Here is an 11,114-nt window from a genome sequence, read left to right as displayed (position 1 = left end):
ACGTCTCAGAGTCCTGCGGTTGAGTCACTGTTACCATAGACCTATATTAGGTCCCTGCTGTTACCGAGAGTGGCTAGCTCCGGCAAACAGGGAGATTAAAAAGGTGGGGAGGTTAAAACTATGTACAGGGGAGAGTGCGTTCAAGGAGCTCTCGTAAAAAACAATACTATTAATACTATTATCCAATGGCAAGTTGAGCAGACCACCCTCCTTATGCCCTGCTACTACCAGGCACAGCAGAGTGATACAATATTATAAATATTATTATAAATATAGTTGTAAAGACAGTCGAGATAATAAAGTTGTCCAATTCTAATAAGTCTATGATGAAAGGGGCGATGCTTTACCACGTGCACCGGGAATGGGCTTTTTGGACGTAACGTGCATGGGAATGGGGACATTCTCGCAGCGTGCACCGTGCACAGAGGTCCGGCGTGCACCGTGCATGGAGCTTTTTCGTAACGTGCACCGTGGATCACCGTGCATGGCACTTTTGGCCTCAACGTGCACGTGCACAGACCCCCCCATGGTGACCCTCTATGGTGTATTTTCTTTCCCTGACGCAGTCTACGAATAATTTGTATCTAAGTCCAAATGTAGATCCACGTTCTGTAAACCCCAAAGCTGTCTGCACAACTTCCGGTTCTTGATGTTTTGTGTCTGTCCCTCATCTTGAAGTGAAAACAATGACTGAAATAGACAAATCAAGCGCTCGAAATTGAAACAGGATGGATGATTCAGATGACCAGAATTCAAGCCAGAATGTAGAAGAGGAAATACAGCGTGAACTGTCTGAATCGGACTCTGCATCATGCAACAGTATCAGCAATCCTTATTATGACGGACCAAAGCGAGAAGTATCGGATTTGATGGAGGGGGAGCGTGATGGTGATCAGCTGAACAGATGCTGTCCAGGGACTTCCCGAGGAGGGTTTTATCAGTCACCTATCAAGAACAACGAAATGATAATAGTGTCGTTTTACCCTGGATATTTCAAAACGTGCATTGGCTTTCTGCGAACAGTTCAACTTGTTAGTGTGTTGTCACGCATTGTGCGTGTGCCTGTGGTGTGCGCATCTTATCCTAGGACAATGTATATATATGTTTAAGCAGCGTGTGTGTGTGTGTGTGTGTGAACGAAAGAGAGAGAGAGAGAGAGAGAGAGAGAGAGAGAGAGAGAGAGAGAGAGAGAGAGAGATCAAATCAAATTTTATTTTGCGAGGGTTCTGGCATATCATTTTTATATATATAATAATTAATATATATATATGTATACTAGATGATTACCCGCTTCGCCGGGTACCGGCTTCGCCGGGAAGAAGTAGAGCCGAATACCAGGCTGCGCCTGGGACCCGGCTTTGCCGGGTGTACGCCGGCGAAGGAAAGGAGATAAACGCGCAAAACACTGGAGACCTTCTAAAAATAGTAACGTGCAGTGACCTTCTAAAAATAGTAACGGGAAAATGGATTGACGCCACACGGAGGAAGGGAGATAATCGCGGCTGAAAACACTGGAGAAGATAAGGAAGAGTTACTGGTAGTGGATCCTGACAACAACAAAAAATTTTTTTTAAAAATCGGTTCAGCGCGCACAGCGCTGCGCGCTGAGAGCACGTGTTGAAATATCTCATCGATGAGGTTGTGTCCGGGGTGTAGCTGAATACGGTGTCCAAATTTGAAAAAGATCCACCGAGAACTTTGGCCGTGCATCGCGAACAGACAGACAGACAGAGAGACAGACAGACAGACACTAGTCGTATATATATATATAGATTTTTGTCAACCAGCCCTACCTTGAGTGCTGATTGAGAAGAGAGAGCATATAGTTATATGTGCTGTACATGTACCTGAATGAATGCTTGGGTATACCTCCAGGCCTAACCCTGTGGAAATCGAGTTTCACAGTGAAAATTTGTTTTGAGATGAATTAAGTTCATATATATATATATGTAGATGAATACGCCGGGAAGAAGTAGAGCCGAATACCCGGCTTCGCCGGGTACCTGGCTTTGCCAGGTGTACGCCGGCTTTGCCGGCGCACGAAGGAAGGGAGATAAACGCGCAAAACACTGGAGAAGATAAGGAAGAGTTACTGGGAATGGATGTACAGAAAAACCAAAATCGGTTCAGCGCTGCGCGCTGAGAGCACGTGTTGAAAATTTTCATCGACCAGATTGTGTCCAGGGTCTACCTGAATATGCCCACCAAATTTGAAGCAGATCCATCGAGAACTTTGGCCGTGCATGGGGAACACACAGAAAGACAGAAAGACAGACAGACACACACACACAAGCCGTATATAGATATAAATGTATGCTTATATCCATATTTTCCAAAACTAGTTTGCTTGGAAAAATTATAATGCAATTTCCTTAATTCAGATTGTTTTTCATTCATGTGGAACTGCATACAAATGCATTATTTGTTTTTAACTTGCCCATCTTGATTTTTCTTTTCGTTTCTTTTCAGATTCTCACCTCAATCACTCTGCTGTGCCTGGTAGTAGCAGGGCATAAGGAGGGTGGTCTGCTCAACTTGCCATTGGAGTGGCATTTTCGTATCATGCTGTTCGTCCTTGTCTTGACATTCTTGACCTCCCTCGTCATTGTCTGCGCTAACGTCACTTCTGTTATTAATGTCTTGGTGGTTGAGTGGAACTTGGTGGTAAGTATTTGATTTTACGTCCTCGAGAAACAAATTCAGGGGACCCTTTAACCCAAAATAAATAATGTTTTGTAGCAAGAGGTTTGTTTTACAATTGGGAAATGAATTTTGACTTTAAAGGAAGGGACCCCAATTTTTAATGTTTGTTTGGTTGTTCTTTTTTAAAATTGTATTTGACGGGTTGAATATTGGGTGCACCAGGGTGTTTCATAAGATATTTGTTTGTGGAACTAAAAACGTTTGTCAGGCGGTTGTAAATTTGTAAGCTATGGCAACAGATGACTTGTGTTTGTTGACAGTATTTAAGAAAGTTAACAGACAATTCAGTGTGAGCATAGTCAGTGCTGAAAAGCATAATCTTGTTTGAGATGTGTTAACATTAAATGTAATTGTTTTTGCTGCTCCTAGAGGTGCCTGAACTGTAGCTGCATCAGGTGGTGACTCCTTTTATAGAGGCATAGGATATTAATGAACAGAAAATCAAAAAAAAAAAAGCAAGGTCTGAAGAGGGGGGGGGGGGGGGAGTCTTAAATTAGTAAATCTTAAAAGAGAGATTCCACTGCACACATTTTTTGGTGACAGGGTGACACAGTGGTCTCCCTTTCACAGCAGCTTCTCTGCACTGACAGAGTTTTCTGCCGGTGTCACGAACTGAAAACTCTGCCTGAACAATCCTTCTCATTGCGGTCAATGCGCATGCACTAACATGGGGAGATTAATCAGGTCGTGAACAACCTAACCCTAACCCTACTCCTAACCCTTATCCTAATCCTAACCCTAACCCTAACACTAACCCTAACCCTAACCCATGGTTCGTTCGGTCAAAGGGTCGCATTTTGTAAGTCCCAGATTGGCGCATGTGCATTGACCGCAATGAGAAGGATTGTTCAGCAGAGGTTTCAGTTCGTGACACCGGCCTTGAGTGTGGACTATTTATAGTACGTAGCTCGAGATCTACGTTTCTTGTACGTTGCCAGTTAGACACCTGTCAATTGTAGAGAACTGTTTGTGATGGGGTCGGGGTGATGTTGTCATCTTGTTTGCTCATGCGAACCTCTGCGTTCACACAGCAGATTTTGTTGGGGCCCGATCTCACTCCTATTTTACTGGCTTTACCTCCAAAGGTGATTCTTGTGCTCCGGGCACTCAGTTACACATTGATTGACTCATTGCAGGATATGGTGCTTTACTCTGTGTTTGCTTTCCTGTACCTGGTGGGAACATCGCTTGTGGCCAGTGCTTTTGATTTCTACCAGAAAATGAAGACCAATGTCTCCAGTGACACAGTGCAACAGCTTATTACAGTGGTGGTAAGTAAATTGTTCTGTGGGTGTTTTTTTACCAGTTTCTATTTATACCCAACATGAAGCACGCACAAATAGGGTTGGGCTTCAACAGTTGTACAAGACTAAACTGTAAAGCGCTTTTTATAAACATGTTTTCATGACAGCTAGCCGGCCTTGAATACAGTGGAACCCCCTTTTCAAGACCTCCAAAAGTCTGAGAAAATCAGGTCTTAAAAAAGAGTGAGTCTAAGAATTGGGGTAAATTTACAACGTTATGAACAGAAAGTCTAAAAACATAGGGTCTTTAAAGGGAGTGAGTCTTAGATTTGGGATCCTAAAAGGGGGTTCCACTGTACGCATAAATAGGGAAGGGCACCAACAATTGTACCAGAGTAAACTGTAAAGTGCTTGTTATTAACATGTTTTCATGACGACCGGCCTTGAAAAGCTCTTCAAGGCTCTAATAGGCATCATAAGAAGCCCAAAATCAACTACCGTATTTGACGGACTACAAGCCGCGACTTTTTTTTTTTACATCGCATTGCGGCTTATAAAAAGATGCGGCTAAAATGTTACCTAAACTTGAATAGCATTCACCTAATGGAAGTCGCCGCGGATTTTCATTTCGCTCGATTAGGGATTACCGGTACTTTATTAGCTCTCTACTCAAGACTCAGCGCTTTTCTCTTTCTTTCTCGCATCTTCGTTTGTTAACAAGTCGTCGTGACAAAATAGCGTACAGAGAAACACCGGATGTATCAGGATCTCGCGCGCGCGAGATTTAGTTTTTTTGTGTCTCGCGATAGTTGGAGGAGCAAGAGCCGCCATGTTGTGTTTTCGTCTGCTCGAAATGTTCGCAAAAGTCGTAAATCATCCCAAAAAAGCTTATTCCGGGCGGGACTACTTGTGTGTGTTGGTTACAAATTGTGTGTGTGTGATATTTTTCTTCAAACTTTTTTACTTTGTTTCATTTGTTTATTCTCGGAGCCGATTTCGCCAAATACCGTACTTTCGTTTTCCTGGTTGTTTTGATTGATTGACACGATCTGATTATATTTTTTTCGACGGCGGCTAATATAGTGACGCGGCCTATACGTGGCTCGTCCCAATTTTTTTTTTAAAGTCGGGGGTGCGGCTTATAAAACGGTGCGTCTTGTAATCCATCAAATACGGTAATCCCTGGATCAATACTCCAGTAAGAGGTTCATAGCTTTCAAAATCATACAACTCAGTCACAAACTTGACTCACCCTTTTGCAAAAACATGCAGCATTGCAACAAATGTCCACCCTACACATTAGAATCCGTGCATTGTGAAATTGGAGGAGCGAGTTAAAAATTATTTGTAAGCAGAACATCCTAATTAATGAGTGGGGAATTATAAATATAAGATTGTTTAGGAATTTTACAAATGTGTTAACTATACCTGACAGGGCTGGACCTAGGGTGTGAGAGGGGTAGGTGGCTTCCAAAATGAGGGAGGGGTACCGGGGCTGGAAGGTGAGGCCCCTTTGATGGGAGAACGCTTCCACATCAAGGACACTCACTGGCCCACAGTTTGTAAATCTCACTACAGTGGAACCTGTCTATAACGACCCCTAAAGGGACTGACCAAAAATGGTCAGTATAGAAAGGTGAATTATATATATAGATGAAAAACTTGTCTGAGATTATTCATAGTGGTCGTTGTGGGCAGGCGATAGCATTCAAGAGGTGGTTGCAAGGACAGGTTCAACTGTAGAAAGTAATTATTGTCATGAGAGGACACCTGCAAAGTAGGGGCACTTTTGTCCTGTCCGAAAGGTGCCCTCACCACAGGTACTACTGTATAATCACGTTCACAATAAGGGGATTCCACCACCCACCTCCACGTCTGCAGAATACCTTAAAGTGTTTGAAACGGTGAAGCACTTTGTTTCTGGATATTTAATTGGTATTTGCACAAGGCAATTTCAGTCAGTCTTCTGTTTTCTTTCAGGTGCTTGGCTACATTTGCATGGTGGCGTACGGCCTCACAGCGCTCGTCAGCTACCGGCACTGGCGCATTCAGTATCGCTTGTACCAAAGACGCAAACTCCTGGAAGAAGATGAAATTGACCTTTGAAAAAAGAAGGACATCTTTTTTGCTCATCCAGTAAATTTACAGTGTATAAAATTACAAACCTTCCAGAAGAAACCTTGCATTTAAGCCCTTTATACTGTCATGGTAATGCTATATCGCTGATATTTTTCGTCACAATATTCTGATATTTGCTTGTGTGTTCAAGCAGCTGTGTTTGCTAAGTCTTGCCTTAATGTTTGTGTGTGTGTTTGTGCATGCACATCCATGATGGTGTGTGTATGTTCATGGGCCTGTTTATGTGTGTTCATGGGTATGTTAATGTTCATGGGTATATAATATGTTAATGTTCATAGGTATGTTAATGATCATGGGTATGTTAGTGTTCATGTTCAAGTGCAACCCTGAATCTCACCACACCAGCTGTAAATGTGCAGTCAGAGACAGAGGTCCCATTGCTGTTCTGCTGACTTCATAACTCTGACTCTGCTTCCGTGGTAATTTGTTTTTAATCCCTGTCTTGATGGTTCTTTTGGACCCAGTTTGATTCATGTAGTTGCAGTTGTTCATCTAAATATTGCAGATACTGTAGTAAAAAAAAAAGCTATGGGGGAAAAAGTAAGTGGGCCAGGTTTTGAATTTTAAAAACACAGGCAAGGAGACTGTCCAGAAAAGAATGTACACCCCTCCACTCTGTCCGCCTCCTCAGAAAAATGCACAGCATGCAGCCCCTTAAAACGGAGTATGACTGCCTAATTGGAGGGGGGAAAACAGTAGTACTGTAGATTATTTACTTCATTCATTAGTAAATTATGTAATTGGTCAAAATTAGTGAAGAATAGCAAACCAGCTTTATGTATCGCTTTGGCTTTTATTGTGCAGACTTAACTGTATATGTTTTCAGCATTGTTGATAACATGTTCTGTTTGATTAAGGGTATTCAGCTGGTATTTCCTTGTTTTTTACTACCTATTTTATTCATGTTTTTATTACTTAGTTAGTGGAAGAATCTTTTGTAATGTATGTTTGATGGTGTATGCTTTTAATTAAGCGTTGTTGACTATGAATGTAGATGTAAATGCTTGTATAACTGTGTTTTAATTTTAAATGTGTCAAGCGCAAAGAGCAAAATTGTAAAGTTATGATGTTGCGCTATATAAATGCTCATTTATTATTATTATTATTATTATTATTATATAATACAGATCTCTGTCACATATTTTGCCAAGACAGTGTTTAAGGGTGGATAATACATGTATGACAAAATGAATATTCTTTGGTCGGTCCCAGATTGAATGGTGAATCTGCTGCTTCCTATTAAATGTACTATATTCAGCTCAAGAACAAACACCTCACACATTAATCCAAAGTTGTTGTTGTTTTTTTACTTTCTAGCAGAGTTAGAGTTAATTTGTATTGGATACATTGTATGTATATGGATGCACTTGAGCTCCTGCGTGCCCACTCTTCACATGTGTTGTTAATGGATTTATCTGGTTCTCGGAGATAACATTTTCAGACATGTGAATACTGTTTGTATGCCGGTGATTATGTTTATTTTTCTGTTTATTTGTGCTAGTGTTTTATTACTAACGGGTTTTTGTTTTAAATATTTTTTTAATTTACTTTTTATATTTTTACAGTAATGAATTGAGATTTTTTTTTCCATTACTGATTTAGCATTTGATATTCTTTTACATCATCTGAAAAGGGTGTGATTTTTTATGTAAAAAAAAGAAAAAAAGAAAAAAAAACCAGCACACACTGTCTTGTGCATCAACAAAAATATATACTTTCATGAATGCATGGACCTATACACGAAGGTGCATGTACCCATTTTCTCCTGTTTTTTCTTATACACTTTTGATTTTCTGTTTGTCCCGAAATACTGTTGTGAAGGTGTATTTATCTTTCTGGTTTTACATAGTGATCGAGTACATGTATTTTGTATGGTGATATTGAAAGTATTCTGTAATTTTGTTGTGAATCTCATGTGAATTTAGTCAAGGTTGACACAGTCGTCCCCCTTGTCACAGCAGCTGCTCTGCAGAGTTGTCTACCAGCCTTGGGCACTGGGCTATGTTTAGGTCAAATGTTCAACAGCTGTCAGTGAGACACCTGTGGGTTTTAGAGAGCTGTTTGTGAGAAGGTCTGACTGCTGTCTCCTGGGATGCTAGTTTAAAAGTGAAAAATGTGATAAAGGTAAAAAGTGCAATAATTTCATTTGAAAACTGAGTATTGAGTGTAAAATTATGTTATCAGTATCACTTGTGTCAAACAGGGCAATCTAAACGAACAAGTGCATCGTGGCAATCCAATATTATGGTTTTAACAGTATGTGAGGTAAAAGTGCAATATTTCCTTTGAAAAATAAGTATTGGGTGTAAAGTTATGTTATCAGTAATACTTGTGTCAAACAGGGCAATCAAAACGAACAAGTGCATTGTGGCAATACAGTATTTTCGGTTTAACAGTGTGTTGATACTTTTTTCTTATTAAGAGTGAGTTTAATTTTGTGTTATCAAGGGTGAATTTTCTGCGATATACTGTTGCATGTACACTGTATGCCTCTGTTAAATAGGACTTATATATGAATCATTACTTTTTGTTTTAAACACAGCTCATCCTATTTTTGTGAGCTGCTGTCTTTTTACATCAAAGTGAAACTGTGTCACATTTCCTAAAATTGTACGCAAAGTCATGTTTGTGAATAAGAATGCAAACAAGACACACATCCCAGCATCATGTATATGAACCGGCCTGTATTGAAAATGTGTCAGTCTTTTTGAAACGTTATCTTTTCAAATGGGTTATTCTCCAGAGCTGTGTACCATTTAGTGACATGCATTTTTAGTCCTTTAAATGATTATAACACAATGATTATAACCTATATTAAATGGCATCCAGCATGTATCCTCTATACATTTTTCAGTACATTTAATACTCCAGTTAAATAATGATACAGACATGCAATGAAAAACAGTGTATATATTTTGGACTTTTAACAAAAAGAATTTAGTATTCAAATCCATGTCACAACCTTTGATTTCCATGTCATAAAGGTGATGTACTTTGTAATTTACTGAACGTAGACAAACAAAATGTGCAAGTATTTATAATTCTTTCTCTGCAGGCCAAGAATATATATATGAAGAACCAGTAATTATTAATGAAATCAATTTGTATGGTTAAAATGTCTTAGTTACGTAAAGAAATATCACCTTCGTAACACGGTTTCTGCTGGTACACATCTCTGGAGAATAACCCCTATACTGCATAACGTGAACTTGGAAGTTTTTTGTAGTACAAGTGTTTTTCAAATTTATTTTTCAGAGTCCGTTCTTCTTTAGATTTTCTGAGAAATTCAAATCATTAAGCCAAATCTCATCACTCCATTCCCAAACGAAAAGATTTTGTATCATATACCGTACTTTCCGGGTCATAAGGCGCGACTTTTTTCCTGGAGTTTGACCCCTGCGTCTTGTATAACGAAGCGCCTAATCCGTGTATGAAATACGAAAAAAATCAAAGAGACCGCCTGAGTACCAGTCAAACAACTTGTGATAATGCATGTTTCAGCTACTAGGTACTACTACCCTGGCCAAGTTTCCTCTCAAGACATCAAAGAGACCGCCCCATAGCTTAAACTCGGTCACTGACCCCCGTGCAGGAAGTCCAATGGGTGACTGGATTACAATTTTGTTTAAAAAGAGGGGGGTGCGCCTTATGCGCTGTAGCGCCTTGTAACCCGGAAAGTACGGTATGTACTTGTTGACATCTTGGAGAGATGAGATGGAGACTATATGATTAGTTCCATCTTTAATACAAACTATGTAACATTCTTGTAAATCACATTGCTGTTTTGTGCATAATAATACGTTTGTTGTGTATGGCTTTTTTTCATTGCAAACAAAATGAACACAAAATACTGCTCAAATTTCTCCCTTTATATCAAGAAAAGCGTAAAGGAGTAGTGCTCATTAAGCTCTGGCTCAGACATATCATACACGTCCAATGCTTGCATAAATACTGTAGTACAATATAGCATTACTGTCCGAAAGAGTACATTCCACATACAATTTAACTTTTTTTCCATTTCAGTTGTCTCTGGTTGTATGTATTCTGTATTGTATAAGCTGAAACAGAAACAAAAACATACAGTGACCAAGACTACTGTCAGCAGACTGTCAGTAAGCATAAACAAGTCGCGTAAGGCGAAATTACTACATTTAGTCAAGCTGTGGAACTCACAGAATGAAACTGAACGCACTGCATTTTTTCACAATGACCGTAGTCCGCCGCTTGTGCAATAGGCAGTGAAATTAACGAGCCTGTTTAGCGCGGTAGTGGTTGCGCTGTGCTGCATAGCACGCTTTTCTGTACCTCTCTTCGTTTCTGAGCGTGTTTTAATCCAAACATATCATATCTATATGTTTTTGGAATCAGGAACCGACAAGGAAGAAGATGAAATTGTCCCCGAGTACGCTCGTACAAGGGTCCAGCAGACTTTAATTGTGTGTCTGTGTGTGTGTCTCGACTTAACAGCTTATTGCTGGGAAACTACTGGGCGCAGTTCGTTCAAAAGTTGATACACTAACTTGATAATAGGTCTGATTGATCGTATTAAAACTTCATAATGTTACCTGGGACCTAAATGCGAAATAAACCACAAAAAAACGACTTGGCGGTGGGAGGAATTCGCGGTGCAACAGCCAGCCAGGCAGTCTGATAGAACGGTGCAAGGTCTCGGCAAACCAAGACTATGCCATACTCGTAGCAAAGCCGCCGAATGGTACCGTAAACCAAGAATAGTGACGTAAGAAAATAGAATGTCGTCTTTTGATTTGGAACGTGACGTGTTTTAGAATGGAGATGTGGTAGTGTGTGTGTGTGTGTGTGTGTGTGTGTGTGTGTGTGTGTGAGTGTGTGTGTGTGTGTGTGTGTGTGTGTGTGAGTGTGTGTGAGAGAGAGAGAGAGGGAGAGAGAGAAGGAGTAAGGGAGAGAGAGTGTGTGTGTGTGTGTGTGTGTGTGTGTGTGTGTGTGTGTGTGTGTGTGTGAATGTCTGAAGAGTACTCGGGTCCAGCGCGAGCGTTTTTTATTCTTAAT

The 11,114-nt window shown here is 40.3% G+C and overlaps 1 protein-coding gene across 1 annotated transcript; it reads left to right on the top strand.

The window, feature by feature from the left end:
- Positions 1-638: 638 nt before the first annotated feature.
- On the top strand, positions 639-10,613 carry LOC138969584 (CKLF-like MARVEL transmembrane domain-containing protein 4). The gene is made up of 4 exons (XM_070342440.1): positions 639-1,031; positions 2,470-2,664; positions 3,840-3,974; positions 5,928-10,613. Exons 1-4 carry the CDS (start codon positions 729-731, stop codon positions 6,051-6,053), a joined length of 759 nt encoding a protein of 252 aa, XP_070198541.1. The 5' UTR covers positions 639-728; the 3' UTR covers positions 6,054-10,613.
- The last annotated feature ends 501 nt before the right edge of the window (positions 10,614-11,114 follow it).

The sequence above is a fragment of the Littorina saxatilis genome, linkage group LG1 (genome assembly GCF_037325665.1).
Source record: "Littorina saxatilis isolate snail1 linkage group LG1, US_GU_Lsax_2.0, whole genome shotgun sequence".
Classification (NCBI taxonomy): Eukaryota; Metazoa; Mollusca; class Gastropoda; order Littorinimorpha; family Littorinidae; genus Littorina; species Littorina saxatilis.
Note: the sequence above shows the minus strand (reverse complement) of the source record. Positions and strands in the feature narration are given on the sequence as shown.

What these genes read in the sequence shown, in the direction of transcription:
- LOC138969584 (XM_070342440.1), top strand. Translation starts at nt 729, where the DNA reads ATGGATGATTCAGATGACCAGAATTCAAGCCAGAATGTAGAAGAGGAA. An exon ending in TGGTTGAGTGGAACTTGGTG is followed by an intron (nt 2,665 to 3,839) that starts GTAAGTATTTGA and finishes GACTCATTGCAG; the next exon opens with GATATGGTGCTTTACTCTGT. An exon ending in AACAGCTTATTACAGTGGTG is followed by an intron (nt 3,975 to 5,927) that starts GTAAGTAAATTG and finishes GTTTTCTTTCAG; the next exon opens with GTGCTTGGCTACATTTGCAT.